The sequence below is a fragment of the Cyprinus carpio genome, chromosome A15 (assembly GCF_018340385.1).
Source record: "Cyprinus carpio isolate SPL01 chromosome A15, ASM1834038v1, whole genome shotgun sequence".
NCBI classification, from domain to species: Eukaryota; Metazoa; Chordata; class Actinopteri; order Cypriniformes; family Cyprinidae; genus Cyprinus; species Cyprinus carpio.
Genome location: NC_056586.1, coordinates 5,546,459 through 5,565,144, shown reverse-complemented (window position 1 = coordinate 5,565,144; position 18,686 = coordinate 5,546,459). Strand labels below are relative to the sequence as shown.

General features: G+C 38.9%; 2 protein-coding genes across 6 annotated transcripts in view; both read left to right on the top strand.

Moving 5' to 3' along the window:
• Positions 1-13,855, top strand: part of LOC109074109 (transcription factor Dp-2-like) — a 48,447-nt gene extending 34,592 nt beyond the window's left edge. For 4 of the 5 annotated variants that reach the window (XM_042770841.1, XM_042770842.1, XM_042770840.1 and 1 more), the window contains 7 exons: positions 4,149-4,311; positions 5,744-5,890; positions 8,987-9,055; positions 9,962-10,113; positions 12,459-12,625; positions 12,795-12,837; positions 12,969-13,855. In XM_042770841.1, the coding sequence (XP_042626775.1) occupies positions 4,149-4,311; positions 5,744-5,890; positions 8,987-9,055; positions 9,962-10,113; positions 12,459-12,625; positions 12,795-12,837; positions 12,969-13,080 (853 nt within the window). In that variant the 3' untranslated portion in view covers positions 13,081-13,855. Of the gene's footprint in view, positions 1-4,148; positions 4,312-5,743; positions 5,891-8,986; positions 9,056-9,961; positions 10,114-12,458; positions 12,648-12,794; positions 12,838-12,968 lie in introns of all 5 variants that reach the window. The other variant, XR_006161722.1, reaches the window with a different exon arrangement.
• A 2,508-nt stretch (positions 13,856-16,363) lies between these two features.
• The window catches only part of atp1b3b (ATPase Na+/K+ transporting subunit beta 3b), a 34,397-nt gene continuing 32,074 nt past the window's right edge, over positions 16,364-18,686 (top strand). The window contains exon 1 of the mRNA XM_019090155.2: positions 16,364-16,657. Within this exon, the coding sequence (XP_018945700.1) occupies positions 16,552-16,657 (106 nt within the window). The 5' untranslated portion in view covers positions 16,364-16,551. The remainder of the gene's footprint in view (positions 16,658-18,686) is intronic.

The window sequence follows — 18,686 nt, the reverse complement described above, 5'->3', positions numbered from 1 at the left end:
GAATAAATAATACATACATAAAAACGAAAAAAAAAAAAAAAAAAAAAAAAAACTCCTCATACCCAAATAGGAAGTAAAATACATTAAAACCAAGTACACAATAAGCTATAACTCATTCCTTAAAGTAATGGCTGCAGGAACAAAACTATTTTTGTGTCTTTTTGTTCTACACCTGGGGATTATAAACCTACGCCCAGAGGGTAGAAGCTGCAATTCTGTGTGCAAAGGATGTGAACTGTCATTTAAAATCGAACTAGTTATGCGCTGTAACTGTTTTGTGTACAAGGTCTCCACATTAAGCTGCGGGTCACCTATCAGCCTGCTGGACCACTTTACTATTTTATTGAGCGAGTTTTTATTTTTCAAAGTGAGGTTCCCAAACCAGGCTGCTAGTGCAAATGATAAAATTGACTCAGTGAAAGCGTGATAAAAAAGGGTCATGATGGATTTATCAATGTGAAATTGATTCAGTTTCCTCAAACAAAACAAACGCTTTTTTACAGACTTGTTCACAGTTAGTTCCAAATGTAAGTTTAGAGTCTATCACCATCCCCAGGTATTTATATGATTCGACACATTCAACAGTTTGACCTTTGATTGATGTAATTTCTTGTGTTTGGATTGTTTTTTTCCTAAAATCAATAAGCATGTCGTATATTTTAACTACACATAAATAATAATAAGAAGAATCTCACCATTCAACAAAGTCATTCAAAAAAGGCACAAAAAATGTATTGACCCCCAAACATTTGAACGGTAGTGTATATTGTTGCGATCCATTTATAATTCATCTTGGAATCCGTTTCAGAGGGCAAATATACTTGTTTTTGCGATCTGACAGCTTGCTAAGTGTAAATAGGCCCACGTGCATATTTATATAGAGTTTATTTAAAGGTGCTGTATGTAGGATTGACACCGAGTTGTTGAACTAGGTATTGCAGAGGGTTTTTTTCACCTGGCCCCTTCTCCTCAGACTGTTGCCAGATTGATGACATAAACACGAACGAGCGCACTTGACGATGAATGAAATGAAATGCGCTGTGTTTTCCACCAACTGGCAACCCGGGGAGCCGAAATACAATTGGGTAAACTGGCAGTGGGTGGGTTTCACAAACCAAAACAGAGACAGACGTTCTGCCTCGGATCGCACATTTTCAAAGGAGAATAACTGACTGTAGCATTGTTTTTCAGATAAACAAGTATGTAAACTTAGCATGTTTCTTAAATATCTGCAAACATATTATGGTGTTTTTAAGCTTTAGTAGAGTCAAAATCTAACATACAGCACCTTTAAATAGTTTATCACTTAAAATATTGATTTCTAAGTGTAAATAACTAAATCACATTTTCTATAATATTTTAGGCCTCTATTATTTTTTAAGTTTCCTTATTTTACTCATATTTTTGAATTACTAACGATTAACCTTTTTTTTTAATTCTTCTACTTCAGGTTAATGTACAAAAGTCATGTTGATTCTAAATCAAAGCACTGTGGGTTTGTGATGCAGTCAGAACATTCTGACCCGACGAAGGGGGAGGGTCCAGGAAACCAGTTTGAAAACAATTGTTCATTTTACACTTCCGCTTAATGGAGCAGAAACTACACTTCTTCAATAAAAACTAAATATTAGCATTTTTGTATTCTGATTTAATATAGTCATTTCCTCTTTAGGTCCCCATCATTTATAAATAGCTTTGCTTTGCAGTCAGTCACAGTAACAAGCACAGACACACATCGTTACCCTTGTGTGACTCTCCTGAGCCTCTTCTCGCTTTTGCTGCATTCTGGCAGATGTGTCGTCTTCTGTGAAAGGTCAGATAAAGCTCCCTCCCCCTCCCTCTTTTTCAGCCCTCCATCTTTCCCTCGCTCCGTCTCTCTCTCTCTCTTTTCTGTCCTGAGACTGCATTTCTGTGATGCTGAAACACTCTTCACAGGGGGGATCACATCTCGGCACTGTTGCTAAGCAGAAATCAGTGTGTGTGCATGTATGTTACACACGAGGAGCTGCGTGAGCCGCTGGTGTCTGTGAATGCATGCACTCTTCTCCGTCACAGAGTTGCGTGAGCGGCCCTCTTACGGCACTGCAGTACTTTCAGTCAATTAGGGATGAATTTTGGTAAGCTGGGGGTCTGGAACTAATTTGTTCTGAAGACTGAAACCCCAATCAGCCAGTGCTGCACCCTCCCCTCTCTCCCCGTGTTCCTCTCGTTTGTCCGCACCTCTCTCCTTCATTGAATGCTGGTTACATAATTCACCCCACAGTGCAGTTGCATTATTTGTTCTGCATGCGTGAGAGAGAGAGAATGAACAGACCATTCACATTTGTGTACTTGGCACACCATCGAACCCTGAGCCATCTCTTTGTTTCAACTCTCACAAGCGTTTACGTGCCGCACAGCCCCCGTGGCACGGATGCATATGACATGTGTAACAGTAGTGTAATTCCAGTAAGTGTGGCACAGGGAGGTTGATGTTCCCTAACTTGCGATCACAGATGGATTATGTAGGCCGCCGGTGCCTATAAAGCCCAAAGGATACTTCATTTTTGATGCAAAATCCTACTTAAGCACACTGCAACTTTCGACACATGCACACTAGAACGTTTCATCCTTGTTCAGCATCTGCAGTACTTCTCTCCAGATGTTATGGGCAATAAAAATGTATTTATAACCATTTAAATTAAGGTTCTGCATTTTTAACCCTTCACATAAACTCTCAAACAGTAGTCTAATTAGTCTAGTTTCGAATGTGAAACAGCACATATGGGCGATGTTGACGCTTTGTGGACAAACTAATTAGTGCACCAAAAAAAAAAAAACATTAAGGTTTTTACCTGTTTTGTAAATGCAGGTTATAGATCTTATTGTGAATGAACATGTGTCAGACTTCTCCAGTCATTTAAACGAGATAATTTTGGAGTCTAGCTTTAGATTTGTCTGGTTTTATTGTGTTTTTAGAGTCTAGTGCTTTATTCTCACATGGTTTTCTCAGTATTTTATTCCTGTTGGTGGCAGAGATGAATGAATCGAGTGAATGAGTGTGCTTGTATCCATGCATTGACGTCATGTTGAGTCACTCACTTTCTCTCTCACACTCTGTGTGTGCGCTTGTTTTCCTGTTTTTCCTCAGTTTGCTGCTTCACAAAACCATTTTAAAACCAGTCCATCATAAGACATCCTAAGAGAGTGTGTGAATGTGTATATGAGAACTCAAATGTAAATGGAGTATATGTTTATGATGGCCATTAATCTTTATCCCAGACGTGTGTTTGGAGTACACATGGTTATTCTTGGACACACATTTGCAAGATGTTCATCCCAAAACTGAAAGAAATAAAGAAAAAGGTAACACTTTACAATAAGGTTCATTAGTTGACATTAGTTAACTACTTTAGTTAACATGAACTAAGCATGAACAACACTTCTGCAGCATTTATTAATCTTAGCTAATGTTAATCTCAACATTTACTAATGCATTATTAAAATCAAAAGTTGTGCTTCTTAAAATTAGTTAATGCACTGTGAACTAAGATGAACTAACAATAAACAACTGTTAGCTAATTTTAACAAATACTGTCATAAATGTATTGTTCGTGGTTTATTCATGTTAGTTATTATATTGATTATTACTATTAATATTATTATTACTAATAATTATAGTTAATTATATTAACTTACGGACCTTATTGTAAAGTGTTACCAAGAAAAAAACTAAACTAAACTAAATTTTACATGACGAAATTAATCCAATTTTATTATGATTGTTTTTTTTGTTTTTGTTTTTTGCGTTGTGACATTATTTTCATTCTTAATAGTAATTCTCGTTGCTGCAATATAGTACTTTTCTGCTACAACACTTTCATTTATAATTAAAAATCAAATCAGCATAAATTAAGGAAAGTATAGCCAAGGCTGTATTAATATACACATTTTGACATTTTGCTTGTTTTGTCATTACAGTAATGAGATTACGGTAGTGAGAATTGGAAGAGGTTTAATTGTCACAAACATTATCCACATAATGCAATAATGCAGAATTTCTTTTAAAATCTTTTTCTTAAAAAATGAAGAAAACTACCCTTTACATGTATGGTCCAGAAATGAAACATGCAAACTCTCTGTCTTTGTCTTTCTCTGTGTCTGTGCAGTAAGAGAATGAAGAGGGCGGATAAGAACGGTAAAGGCCTCAGACACTTCTCCATGAAGGTGTGTGAGAAGGTACAAAAGAAAGGCACTACGTCGTACAACGAGGTGGCAGATGAGCTGGTGGCTGAGTTCACTCACTCCAGCAGCCTGATGCCCACCGACTCGGTGAGTGCCACAGAATAACACGACCCTGATGGGTATTTAAGGTCGATCCCTTCCAGGTTTTACTGTTTCCCATACTTTGAGATAAAAAAAGTTTTAGTAACTTAATAGGGCTAGGTTGAAAATATTGATATCTTGGTTTTAATCTGTTCTCATTTTGATGAAGCAATATTGATTCTTAAATCCCAAGAATCAATCAGTTCTCTTTTCAGTTGATTCATGAACAAAACTTAATGAAACTACATTTGTAGCGTGCCTCCCGTCCAATAAATGAAACAAAGTATCAGCTTTCAAATTATGTCTATTTCATTATGAAATTCAACCAATAAATCTAGTTTTGGCTCTCTTTAATGTGCTGTGACGTGAACTGATCATCTCTTCTTCTTTACTACTAGTTACAGCACTGAATAAGCATGAAAGAACATCAGGACGTGTTGAGAGAATCAGTACTGACTGAACTTACTGAAATGTGTCACGTCTCGTAACTGTAGTCAGTGTTTCAACACTTAGTGTTTTAGGACACTACAAAAGGAGTATTTAGCTAAATATGTGCACTGTTACATACTCATATTTTTTTACTTAACCTGTTTTTCAATTTTTCAAAGTTAATACAGCCACTGTTTAAATGTTTATATTTTAACAACAAACTGGATCAAATGTTGAATCAAATTATATCAAGAAATTGATTTGAATCGTAAACTTGTGAATCGAAATTAAATCGTGAAATTTGTCAAAATACCCAGCCCTGAAATTAAGGTTCACGACTCGCATTTAACTGGACCTCCAGCTTTTAGAAGCCATAATAGATTTTACCCAATGCTTTTCTAGAGTATCATTTGCTATTGATTTACTAAGACTTTCATTGTCTCAGACTGGTTTTTCAGATATGAAATATGCATATAGTCACCATTATGCCTTCCTAAATGACCATCTCTTACTCTGCATCTGTTTACACAGCAGAATAAAACCGATCTGGATCGTAAAAGATGTTCAAGTTCTCCAGGTTCCTCCTGCAGCGTCTCATGTTAATATGAGCTGTGATTTATCTGTCTGTGGTTTAGGAAGAACGTTGAGCACTTCCTGTAGTTCTGCACAATGTCCAGCTCTCGTCTGGCTGTGTCCCAAAACCCTAAGCTGGAACAGACTCTTAATGTTGATCTCGGATAATATCTCTTTTATAATGAGACTTCGGGTTTGGACGCTGGCCTTAGATCATTGCATAAGGGCTGTTTCTACCTGGAGTGAATAGACTGCTATTAGTTCTGACAGTCCACCTGATGTTTCCTGGACTGGAGTCTTAATCGCTCACCCCCGGTGGAATGCTAAAAGGTTAATTAAAAGCGACTTTAGCGCAGACGCAGGGGTTTGGGGAGGAAGATGGCTCGTCTCCGTGTGCTTTGAGACATTAACAGAGGTTATGTATTTGCACTTGCAGCAGGTGTACGACCAGAAGAACATCCGTCGGCGTGTGTATGATGCGCTCAACGTGTTGATGGCCATGAACATCATCTCTAAAGAGAAGAAGGAGATCCGCTGGATCGGCCTGCCCACAAACTCAGCCCAAGAGTGCAGCAACTTAGAGGTGAAAGACCAATTCACTCACACAGCTGTCAAGAAAACGACTGAAAACATCCAAAATACAACTGGAATATTCACATATACACTCCAAAGCTCCAAAGATTACACACTGCACTCCTTGCAGAATCTGCAAAATGTTAACAAAATAGGAGGCATTATGAAAAGTGGTTGCTTCTTTATTTACTACTTGAATAAGCTACTTCACAAAACCAGTGTTTACATGTAGTCCACAAGACAAAATAATAATCAAACGTTGAATGTACTCATTTGTTCTAAATTTGAAAAGATGAATCTCAAAAGTATATATCCAAAATGCAATTTTAATACTTTAATTGTAACAATTTACAGATTTGCTATTAGATATTAGCTATTAGATAACAGATTTGATAATAGTTGTGAAAGAAGTTGACAGGATTTGCAAACCTAATCTTTTTTTTTTTTTTTTGCCATAAATTAATTAAATATTTGTAGCTGTAAATTGCATCACCAAAATAAAATGATTTGTCTGGCTAACCATAAATATGGAGAGAGGGAAAAAGAATCTTACAGTTAAAATGGATTGAAAGCTACTAATAAAAATAATTAAAATAATAAAATATTTTACATAATATAATAATATACCACCGTTTTCTGTAAAAATAGTTTTTTGTTTTTTGAATGCATATACACATACACTTTTTTATTTTATCCAGCTGTATTTACTCAGTGCAACCTATAACATCCAAGTGAAAGATATAACACCAACATGTCAGAAAAAACAAACCAAAAAAAAAACACAGAATCACTGAGTTGGAAAAAGGTTCACCCCTGTCCTAAAAATGATTTGTAAACTCAATCAGGTGCAGCTGATCATTTTCTTAATGGCACACAAAGCCATTTGACTTTCAACTGTGATCAGCTGTGCTCATTTTGATTAGTTCAGCATAAAAAGAGCTTTCCTGGAGCATTTATAGTTTTTAGTAGTGCAACTGAAGCAAACAATCAACTATGGGTGGCAAGGCACTGTTAAAAGATCTCCAGGATAAAGTTGTGGACAGGCACAAGTCAGGAGATGGATACAAAAAATGTCAAAAGATTTATCAATGCCCTGGAGCACAGTGAAGTATATTATTAAGAAGGGGAAGGTATTTGGTACAACACAGAGCCTCCCTGGATCAGGACGTCGCTCTAAACTGAATGAAAGAGGAAACTGGTCAGATGACCAAGAGGCCTACAGCAACTCTGAAGCAGTTGCAGAAAATTATGACAAAGAGTGATCATTGTGTGCATGTGACAACAATATCACAAACTCTCCACAAATGTGGCTTATAGGGGAGGGTTGTAAGAAAAAAGCCACTCCTCAAGAAAAGCCACATACAGTCAGACTGAGATTTGAAGATTCTGAGGCAGAGGAGACTAAAATTAAATTATTTGGCCTCAACACCAAACTATATGTATGGCAGAAATCAGATTCAGCTCACCATCCAAATAACAGCATTCCTCCAGTAAAACATGGAGCTGGTCATATCCTGTTATGGGGTGTTTCTTGAGGAAAATCTGCTGCCCTCTGCCAGAAAGTTGTCACTGGAAAGAAGGTTTACCTTCCAACAAGACAGTGATCCAAAGCACACAGTAAAACGGAGCACACAGTGGTTGAAGGAGGAAAATAAAGTGAAATAAAGTGCACGCATCCGTAATAAAGCATCCCTCACACGGCTCCAAAGGCCTCCTGTAGCGAATCCATGTGCTTTTGTAAGATAAATATCCATGTTTCAAACATGATGAACACTTTTTTTTCTCACTTTTGCTGACTGTGGTACACGCAAGCCGTTCCGGCGGGTGTCGTAAGACGTATGCGTTGCGTGATTAGTGACAGAACATGGAGACATAACAAAACACTGGTCACGGATTAGAAGGACAAAATGAGGATTTGTAAAGAAAAATGACAGAGGATTTCGATATAAACCAAGAGGAGACTGGTTTTCCTTTGCTACTGCTTATCTCAGAGGCGCGCGCATGACGCATACGTCTTACGTCATCCGCCTGAACGTCTTCCACATACAACAATCAGTGGAAGTGAGAAAAAAGTGTTTATTATGTTCGAAATATGGATATTTATCTTACAAAAATACATGGCTTCACTATAGGAGGCCTTTATTCACCCCCTTGAGCTGTGTGAGAAAATCTGTGGAATGACACTCACCATCAAATTTAACTGAACTTGAGCAGTTCTCCAAAGAAGAGCAGGCAAACATTGCAAAGTCTAGATGCGCAAAGTTAGTAGAGACAAATATCTCATCAGACAATATCTCATATATATATATATATATAATATATATATATATATATATATATAATATATATATATATTAAAAATAAAAATAAAATTATTTTTGTAGTGGGGCCAATAAAAACATTAGCAGGGCGATCAAATCTCCCTAACAGGAATAAATCTTTATGGTTCAACATATACTGAACATATTCCAGATCAATGAACAAACCAGAGTCATGCTTGACAGTTTCATCTTAAATAATCCAGATTCATACAAGCATATCCCATCGGTCTTATTCAGATTTTGATTAACCAGAATATTGGTTTAACTGGGATATATTTGAGTTAATGCACAGACTGTGCTTAACAAGTGAACTCTCTGCTTTTATCGAGGAATCTAATTGACACACCTAGATTTTTGCTTTGCGTGTAAATCCCTTTTTGCCGGTCTGACCATGTAACAGCTGGAACAACCTTATAATGTAAAAATCTCATTTAGATTCTAATGTCTTTTGCCAGTTTATTGATTTGCATGTAAACCTGTCAAATGTATTTCATTTAATAGTTTTCTTTGTTTTGTGATGTATGTGAACATATCGACTGACGAAAATCAAGATTTACTAAAAAATACTGATTTTTTGATCATATGTGAGACACGAGTAAATGCTTTAATACTAGTTAGTCTTGCCTTGAGAAAGCATTGTGTTAATGAGGGCACAATGTGTGTGCTTGAAGAGCCTCTGACAGCATCTGGTAGTGTCACATCTGTGACGGATGATGATGGAGAGGAAGCTCATACACCTTCAAACCATCTAATGCTGGAAATGTATGTGTCTGGTCATGTTTCAGCTGGAAAAACAGAAGCGTTTGGAAAGAATCCGACAGAAAAGAGCCCAGCTAGAGGAGCTAATATTACAGGTTTGTGCCACACCTGTTTGTGTTTTTGTGTCTGTTCTCTCAGTAAAGACCTGCAGCCAAACTCCCAAACAGCAACACATGGGAATCATCTGTAGAAAAGGAATTACATAATTCTGGTTCCACTTAGCAGTTCTGGTACTCTTTATCTATTCATTTTAGTGCTTTTGAGAAAGCACCCACCAATATAAATACATTTTATTTGGTTCATTTCTAGTTGAGAATGAAGAAAGTAATGACTTTCTGTTTAGTGACTATGATGAAAATCACTCAGACTGATTTAGTTTGCGAGTTTATGATTAGTTTGTGTCATAAGACAATTCAAATCATTGATTTTTTTTTGAGACCGAGGCTTTTTTGGCTGATTCTTAAGGCCCATGTGCTGCAAAATCAGTGGCAAAGGATGAGTAAAAACAGCGGATGAGAGAGGGAGGGACTCATTAACTGTGGCCAGCTGTGGAAAAGCAGCAAACCACTAATATTGATTCATTTTTCTTTCTGAAGTGAGTTGAGAACACCATCCGTCTCCTGCCGTCAAATTAAAGCCCACACACAGAATCTCAGGAAATCACTGCGTGACGTTACTATAGATGACGTAAATGTTACGGCGTGCAATGCAGCAGATAGCAGCGATGAAGCCGTAGATGTGTGGAGGGATCAGAAGAGGTCTTGGTCCTGCTGGGATATCGATCAGGACTTGTCCTCAAGCTGGGAGGCCTTCCGGAGCGCTAAATTAAATGCATTGGCTTTGGTTCAACCCCCACTCTGTGTGCATATGTTAGTGCTATGACCACACTAAGCTTTTATTTATCAACACGCTGACTGATTTAAGGTTAATGAGTGGACCCTTAAGGGCTGGAACACTCTGTGTATACGTGTGCTGATTTGTGCGTCTCTTTCCGTGAGCAGCAGATCGCTTTTAAGAATCTGGTGCAGAGGAACCAGGCCAGCGAAGCCTCGTCCCAGTCAGCTCCCCCTCCAGGATCCGTCATTCAGCTTCCCTTTATCATCCTCAACACTGACGTCCGCACCGTCATCGACTGCTCCATCTCCAGTGATAAGTACGAGATCGCTCTCTCCACCTGTTTGGCTTCTTTTCTCCCTTTTTCTGGTGTCTCTCGCTCCCTTTCTCTCTTTTGTAGAAATATCCTCCACTGATTTTATAAACCTAGTAAAATAAGAAGATTTATTCTCTATGAATATGCATGTATGTGTGTATTTATTTAATTATTTAAACCAGGTAAACAGATTTCATATCATTCATACATCTGTTTAATAAAGCAGTAATCCCTGAGAAGCCGTGGTTTACAGTCAATTTATAACAGCTGAGGGGCGTTGTTAGGCACGACGAGAAGCGGAGCTTAGCTGTTATAAATTCACTGTAAACCACGGCTTCACGGGGATTATTGCTTTTATAAAATGGTTATTACATATACGTAGTAAGGTTTCACAGAATAAAACTGAGCAAATAAAGTGTAATGATATTAATAAAAACAGTATTCTTCCACCAAACAATGTAGTTCCTCAGAAACGGTTGTGGTTCCAACAAAGCGGTTGCCGAGCAACACACAGAAGTAAATAAAGGTGTATGTTTGTAGAGTAATTTACAACAGCTTCGAACCCGCCACAACCAATCAGAATCAAGGAACTATCCGCTTTATTAAAACAAATTAAAAATGAAATAATGAATTTTCAGCACCTTTTATTTCAGTCTTAAGTGTCACATGATCCTTCAGAAATCATTCTAATATGCTGATTTACTGTCACTTCTGATCAACTGAATGCATTCTTGCTGAATATCAGAATTTATTGCTTTCAAAAAAATCCTTTTGAAAGGTAATGTGCAGGGGCGTGTCTAGAGCATTTTAAATGGGGTGGCCAGTCTGGGGCACTGGCTGAAAAGAGGGTGGCCGGGGGTGGGGGTGGGGTTATGGTATGCAGCACGATGTATGTTAAAATACATCGTGTATACACTCACTAAACAAAGAGTGACAGCTTTTTAAGTGGTAATGAACACTCTTTGCAAGCTTTCTAGTCTATGATCCATTTAAAATGTAGAACTTTGTTTTTCAGCCACACACGTTGCAAAGTTTCGGGAATGACATCTGCATATTTATGTGGGATTCACTCTCGAAGTAGCAGTGACTGACACAATGATGACCAAAGCAATAAACGGGAGAAAATATGTGAAAATGGGCATTAAGACTAATAACTTTAATTAACTATATTTAATTTATAGATATACAGATGTAAACTGCTGTTTCTGTCAATGCTCCAGTGAAAAATACCACAAACCATACCATAAATAAATCCATGAATAAATCCATGTAAGATTTTTAACAACTAAATGTTTCAGAAGAGTGGTCACATTATTTGTAATAAAAAAAAAAGTATATATCCTGAAATGTTTAATGTTTTTCCAAACATTTAGCCCGATATATTACATCATTTTAACACCTAAACATGTTTCAGAAGAGTATAGGGTACATGTGATATTATAAATCAATCTAATTTTTTTCTTACAAACAAAAATGGAAATCAAAGGATTGCTTTGTTGTGTTTTAGGATATATGTATATATTTAAAAAAAAAATCACAGTTATGTTAACGATTTCCTGAACCTTGTTCTGCACGTTGTAGAGAAATGTCCAAGTTTAATAAATAGAAAAATTATTGAAAAATCCTTAGCCCGACGGTTCAAATTTTGAACCTCATATCAAGTCTAAGGGAACACAGAAAACATTTCGTCGTAGTTTGACGTCCAGATATGAACCGGATTTATGCGCGTCGAGTAGACATCCAGATATGGTCCAGACCGACCGACGCAATTTAGACTTGATCTGCACGTCTCTATCTCTCTCGCTCTAGACTCTCTCTCTCATGTTGTTCTTATATGTGCCCTGTTGGGTAGAGCAAAACCTCGCTAATTTTAGAAAGCAAATTTATCACATCCAAGGGCCGGGGCGCAGTTTTAAGGTGTGAGTGAAGGAAATCCACTTGCGATTCGTGGAGATTTAAACGTGCTCGTGCATTACATGGATCACGTAACATTATGCGCTCTCGATATGTCAAATATCACGCTATAGAAATCCACTTGCGCCTAAAATTAAGTATTAAAGAGGAGAAACGAGAAATTAAGATAAAGAGAGAAGAAAGCGGCCCTAGGCAGCTACACATGCCAGGATCCGCCACTGCCTGATGCAGTTAGAAATTTACTAAAAACAAGTCTATCGCGAGACATCTGGTGGGGGGGCACCTGGGGTGGCCAGCCAAATTTCAGGGGGGGGCGGTGCCACCCCTGGCCACCACGTAGACACGCCTCTGGTAATGTGTTGTTATTGGACCTTTACTTTACCTACATCTTATGCACCAGCTGTAATAATAGTGTCTTTGACTCCTCCAAACAGGTGTGAATACCTCTTTAACTTTGACAACACGTTTGAGATCCATGATGACGTTGAGATCCTGAAGCGGATGGGCATGTCTCTGGGGCTGGAGAACGGCACATGCTCTCCAGAGAACCTCAGCGTGGCCAGATCTCTGCTGCCCAAGTCTCTGGAAGCGTATGTGACCAGTGAGTAGCTCATGACACACATGTATGTCGTTTCATCTTCTCTATCAGTCTCCGTTTACCCTTCAGCCACAGACTTCCTTCCTGTGCAAATAAAGCAACGTTGCTTGTCTGTTGAGTTGCTGTCTTTAATACGGGTTTCTAAACAAAGCATGTGATTCGGTCCTTACAGACATGGCCACAAACACCAACAGAAAACCTCTGAGCCTCACAAGGTATGTCAGTCCGCAGAGCATCCTCTGATATCAGGCTGCTGTGGTTTAGCTGACGTCCCCTCTCTCTCTCTCTCTCTCTCTCTCTCTCTCTCTCTCTCTCTCTCTCTCTCTCTCTCTCTCTCTGTTCACAGTCACAGCAGCACAGCCCTGTCGCACACCTCAGAGTCCCGTGGCCAGACGCCCAGCTCCTTCAACGAGGAAGAGGAGGATGATGATGAAGACGACCCCTCTTCCCCAGAGTGATCCTGAGCAGAGCCGGGGAGGAAACGCTACACAGGAAATAAGCTGCCACTCCTCTCTAGATTATCATATTTTTAACTTCCCTCATCATCTCTTTCTTCCTCTCTCCCAGTTTGGCACGAACGGCAGCAGTCTTTGGTTCTGGGGGAGACGGGTTACTGTATTTTTGTGGTGCTTTTTGGCTAGCGAGCCATGGGTCGGGCCATAGAGGAGAGTCATCTCTTCACTGCTCCTTACCCAGAGAGACGTTCAAATTCTTCCCAAAAAATGTATTTATTTCAGTCATATTTGAATATGACGATATCTGCGTAGTCCAGTGGGCTAGTGCCACTTTATTTTCTTCTCCCAGGGATCGGAAAGCAACGTCCTGATCTTACCGTTCACCGACTGAAGGGAATTCACATCCTTGCATTTAAAAAAAAATGGAGAAAGGTTTTTTTATAGGTCGATTCAATGTCATTTTGTTGTGTTGTATAGTTTATTCCTGGTCATTCATCACAATAGTTGAAGGAAAATAAAACATGGCTGGTTGTATCTGCTGTTCCGGGTTCAGGTAGCTGCCAGCCTGTTGCCTCCAGCTAGCTGAATGTTGCATGTTGGGAGATGTAGTCTTGTTGTGAGTTTTTGTTCACACTGAGTGTGGCAGATGGAAAGAAAGCAGTCCTGATCCACTCAGGTCGCCATTTTAAACCAACTCTACCCAATAGAACTAATGAATTTTGGTTTGCAATGTAACTGTATGTACATGTATACATATATAAACATATAATTTTGGTTACCTGTGGTGTGGTGTGGTCTAGAAAAAAAAATGAAGGTTTAAAAACTCGATGCTTCAGAGCTGTAACATGGTATTATTAATATTACCGATTATCAGACCTTGCTGTCATAGCAACAGGTCCATGAGTTTAAACCTGCTCGGGAGCAGTGTATTTCATGTAAACAGGATTGGATTGCATCTTCTGAAGTGGAACTGATATTTAAAATCTATCCCAGCCACTGCTACTCTATTACAAGAGTATTCCCTGCTAATACCCTACTTTATTTTAAATAAAATAAAATAAAATTGACAGAGAGAGAAAGAGCGACGGGAGGCTGCTAAAGGCAGTTCAACATTGCAAACATGAATACACAGCTCCAGCAGGTAAATCATCATATAGAATATTAACAGTTTCTCACACTTTAATTCTCGTGATGAAGTATGTTTCCCCATTATAATAACCTGTCTTGATACTAGTAATCTATAACACATCATATTTGATTAAAACCATGTTAATAGTAGGCCTATAAATAGTTAAAAATATAATATTAATTTTCTAAATTAGTTGTTTATTAGTATATAATTTAGATTTATTCTGTAAAATATAAACTTTTTACTATTGTGGTCCTCAAGATAAGGGAAAATGATGCAGAAGTACAATGAAAGTATCTGTCCTATCTAAATGAAGTATTCCTATCGTTTTAAATGATCAGAATGTATCTATGACCAAGGGTTCTAAAAATACGGCTTCTTATAAAAAAGTGCTCTCATGGTTCAGTTTCCCCCGAGTCGAGTCAGTGGGTAAGATGCACCATCTGTGTTTAAAATGACCATCTGACTGAATCTGATTCAAACCCATGTGAAATAAATAATTTAAAAACTAATTTAATAATTTCCATTTACAGTCATATTGCTTTTCTTAAAGATAACTTTAACAACATAAAACCAACCAAATGAAGTTTAAATTTCAATATTTAATTGTTTGCATTTCTGAAACAATATGTTGAACTCCAAAGTTGAGCCTTCCTAAAAACAGACTAAACACACTGTTGGCCATTACTGACTACAGGTGGAAAGATATTTTTATTTGTTTTCATAGCAATCTCTGGCAACACTGCCAGAACTTAAAACTGATAGTAATCAAAAGAGCCCACAGACATGTTATTGCTGACAGGATACCACATAAAAACAAACAAACAAACAAAAAAAAACGCATGATATTATCTGTCAGAAACATTATTAACACTATCAAAACAGTAGCATATAACACTAGTGCAGAGATCTGTAGAACAAGCATATTACATCTGTGCTATTTCATACTGTAGTTACATGCCAACAACATGCATAAGGGCACTAGACAAAGTTATCATCTATATAGCAATGGTTATTAATGAAAACTATAACAGTAATAGGCCTTTGTGTTGCTGAACGAATAATAAACAACTGCTAAAATGATATACCCCTAACCTGTAATGATACATCAATGTGATATCATTTAACAATGCTCATTCCTCTAAAACAGAGAAAACATCTTTCACAAACATCTACATATCTGTCTCTTTTAAAGTGTTTAGTGTATAATGAGTGGGTTATTATAACACAATTCCCACCCAGACCTCACTAATCTTCAAACCCTGGCTACGGCCGTGGTGCCATCCATTCCCTCACAGTCTGGCAGCATTAAATTGAACATGTAAAGTCTGTACAAATACTGGAAATCGTGAATACAAATAATTAGGAATCATGTACTAAATAAAATAAAAGAAGCGCACATTTCATTCATCTATTATAACATTTATGTAGTTTTGTTGACTTGGCTGTTTTCTTATGAAGGTCCAGAAATGTGTCAAGTTTCGTCACGTGTCTTTACCAACCACTAATCAATAGTTACTATCTAATACATAAAAAAAAAAGCATACCAACATCAAAACAACACTGGCGAATCCCAAACGGAAGCATCCCTATGCCCTACTCCCTACGAAGGGCAGAGCCCTTGAATTGTGCTCTTTGACTGGTGTAGGGCATAAGTGTCTGGTATAATTTTGAATATCGTCATATCTGCATGCAAGAGCATCTGGATAACAGGCTTTTAGATTAGAATAGAGTCAAAAGACAACATGCATAAAAGCTTCTTTTTTAACTTTTTTTTTAGCATTGCTAATCCATGTTGGTTTCTTTTTTTAAGTATTTTAATAGTTTTTCTTTTAAAATTGAGCAGAAATGTCAATAAATAACTTGCAAGATCAACTTTAGATTGATCTTCATACTTCAAGATTAGGTATTTTCTAAAATCACTCATTAAAAAGCAGGTTCTTATTGTGACAACTTACCCCGGCGGAGATGCTCAGTAGTTTTTTTTTTTTTTTAAGTCAAGATGCCTATTCAAAATCTGACTCAACCCCACCCTGAGAAATAGTCGCAGAGGTAAAAAATAATAATAATAGTAATCACTAGTCCCGAGCTCTCTATGAAGGTGTCTGTACTGGTCGAGTTCGGCGCACTTGGATGCGGCTCTCGGGATTGCGGCGCGGCTCTACTGCGCATGCGCCCGAGCGCTTCAGACGCTCGACCGACTGACTGCTGCAGTCTGGAGCCGCGTGGAAAGACTGCACACCTCATTTATTTCATAACGCCTAGCTGGCGAGCCCGAACCAGCGCTTTCTTTGAGTTGTCCTCAGCCATCGTCCTCAAACTGGTTTATTCATCGCATTCGCGCCATGGCCAACAAAGAGGAGAAAGCTGACGAGAAACAGTCGAGCTGGAAAGATTTCATCTACAACCCGCGGACAGGGGAATTCATCGGGCGCACCGCGAGCAGCTGGGGTGAGTGAGCGTCAACTGCACGCCCTAAAAAAAGACCTCAAAAATATGAAACGAGCTATGATTTAGGTGTGCGTTTTGCGGCACGCTAAATGTGCATATCTCTACACATCTGCAGTGCTTGACTGAATTGCTCCATAATGCACTGAAAGGATTTCTTACAGCAAACTGAGATTTATGGCTCTGTGATGGTCACCACACATTACATCTACGGGATTCCTTGAGATGCATGCATACAAAACAATGTCACCGTTTAAAACGGGTAATTTAGACCACATCCATAAGCTGTTACACGAGATGCCTGTAAAAGCTCTGCCAATCGATCCGCTCTTTCAAGAAACCTCAAGTCAGCCCTAATACAGCCTGGTTAAAGCTTTTCAGAGAGGGCGTTTAGTAAAATCTGTTTTGAAATCTCAGTCTAAATGTACATATGACTCCTCCGCTTGCTGCGGAGAATTTCCACTATGACTTAATTCTAGCGCCTAATCAAAACATTCGAGATGAAACCTCGTCAAACATCGCGGATTTCCGTGACTGATCGGCTTTTGATTGAACAGCGCGGCAGATATTCCTTCGCGTTTGTATCCTGCAGTTTCACACGAGGCTCGAGGACTATAAATAGCTTTCCTGAATGTCCTCGCTACTCTCTCTTCAGCACGCGTGTCACATAAGATGCGAAATGATGCGCTGAGACAATCATTTGTAGCGTTACGCTGAATATAACACGTGTGGGTTATTCGTGACTCGACGAATGGCGGCTGCTAACTTGCACCTGCCTCGGGTTCATTTAGCGTCTCTAGTTTGATATTTGACCCATTTGGTGAAAACTCGCAAAAAAAGGCGTTTTATTTGGAATGCTGCGATTAAGCGCAGCGATATTCGATATTGGAAGTAGCAGCGCGCGGGCGTTCTTATGGAATGTTTCGGCTGTCAATCACTCGCAGCCGTGGTGACGTAGCCTCCGCATTCATTCGATATGCAAATGAGCGTTGCTAAGGTTCGCAGCCCTGCTTGAGAGGATGAGAGGAAATTTCCACGTCCCTTGACACAATTGCTTCACTGAGGAAGCTCGAGGAGGAGATGCATTCTGTGCGCATCTCCTCTATTCTATCTGGCCTTGTTTTGCACTGCAGTTTGCATGTAGATTCTCCTCAAAGCTGCAAAGTGTCCATAATTATGGCTGGGAGCAGTTTCTTAAATACCCGCTTGCTTGGTAACCGGCTTTGCATGAAACTATTTCCTGGTAGTTGCATGCCTCGGGTCAGACGAGCAGCCCGTTGGGGTTCATGATGCTAAACTCTGCAGTACCTGTTCTTCAGCGGGATGGGTGTTCCTCGGCGTGATGCATGCGCTCCCCCCCCCCTCTCTTGCATTCTGCCCCTCCTCCCTTTCCTCTCAAGGTCAAACCGGTTCTCCTCAAGCTCCTGCAGCAGTAGGCCTTGTGAGGGAAATCGATTTAATTAAAATGAAATCAAACCTCCAACCTTGAGGAATATGATCTATGTACAGGTCTATATATATATATTTTGGATTGCTGATCTGGGCTTTTTCTTCTAGGCCTGTATTCGTGCTTTCAGTATGGGCTGTGCTGGTGCTCGGCCGATGCTGATAGCGCTGTCTAGAGTGCTTGAAGCGTTAAAGATGTTCTGTGGTTGACAGAAGTGCCACTTGCTATATCAGCATTATATAAAGGGGAACAGAGTCATGTGACAGACACAGTGATGAAGCTCCTAGCTGACTCCACTGTCTCTCTCTCTCTCACACACACAACGTGCAAAACTCCGCATTTGAAGAGTCAATAGCAAATACTTTAATAACAAATCATACTTACAGTAGCTGATTCAGAAGCTCCAGATTGTCTTAGCAAAGTCAGAATGACCTCCTCTCCTAGGTTCACGAAACGGTCGTCCATAAAATGCGTTGCTGTTCTGTTGTAAGTAATTTTAAAGATTCCTAAATGCATCTACTTTCGGAAGGCCAAATAAAGTGCCTTTGCTTTCGCCTTGATACACACAGCATCCCTGGCGGCTGC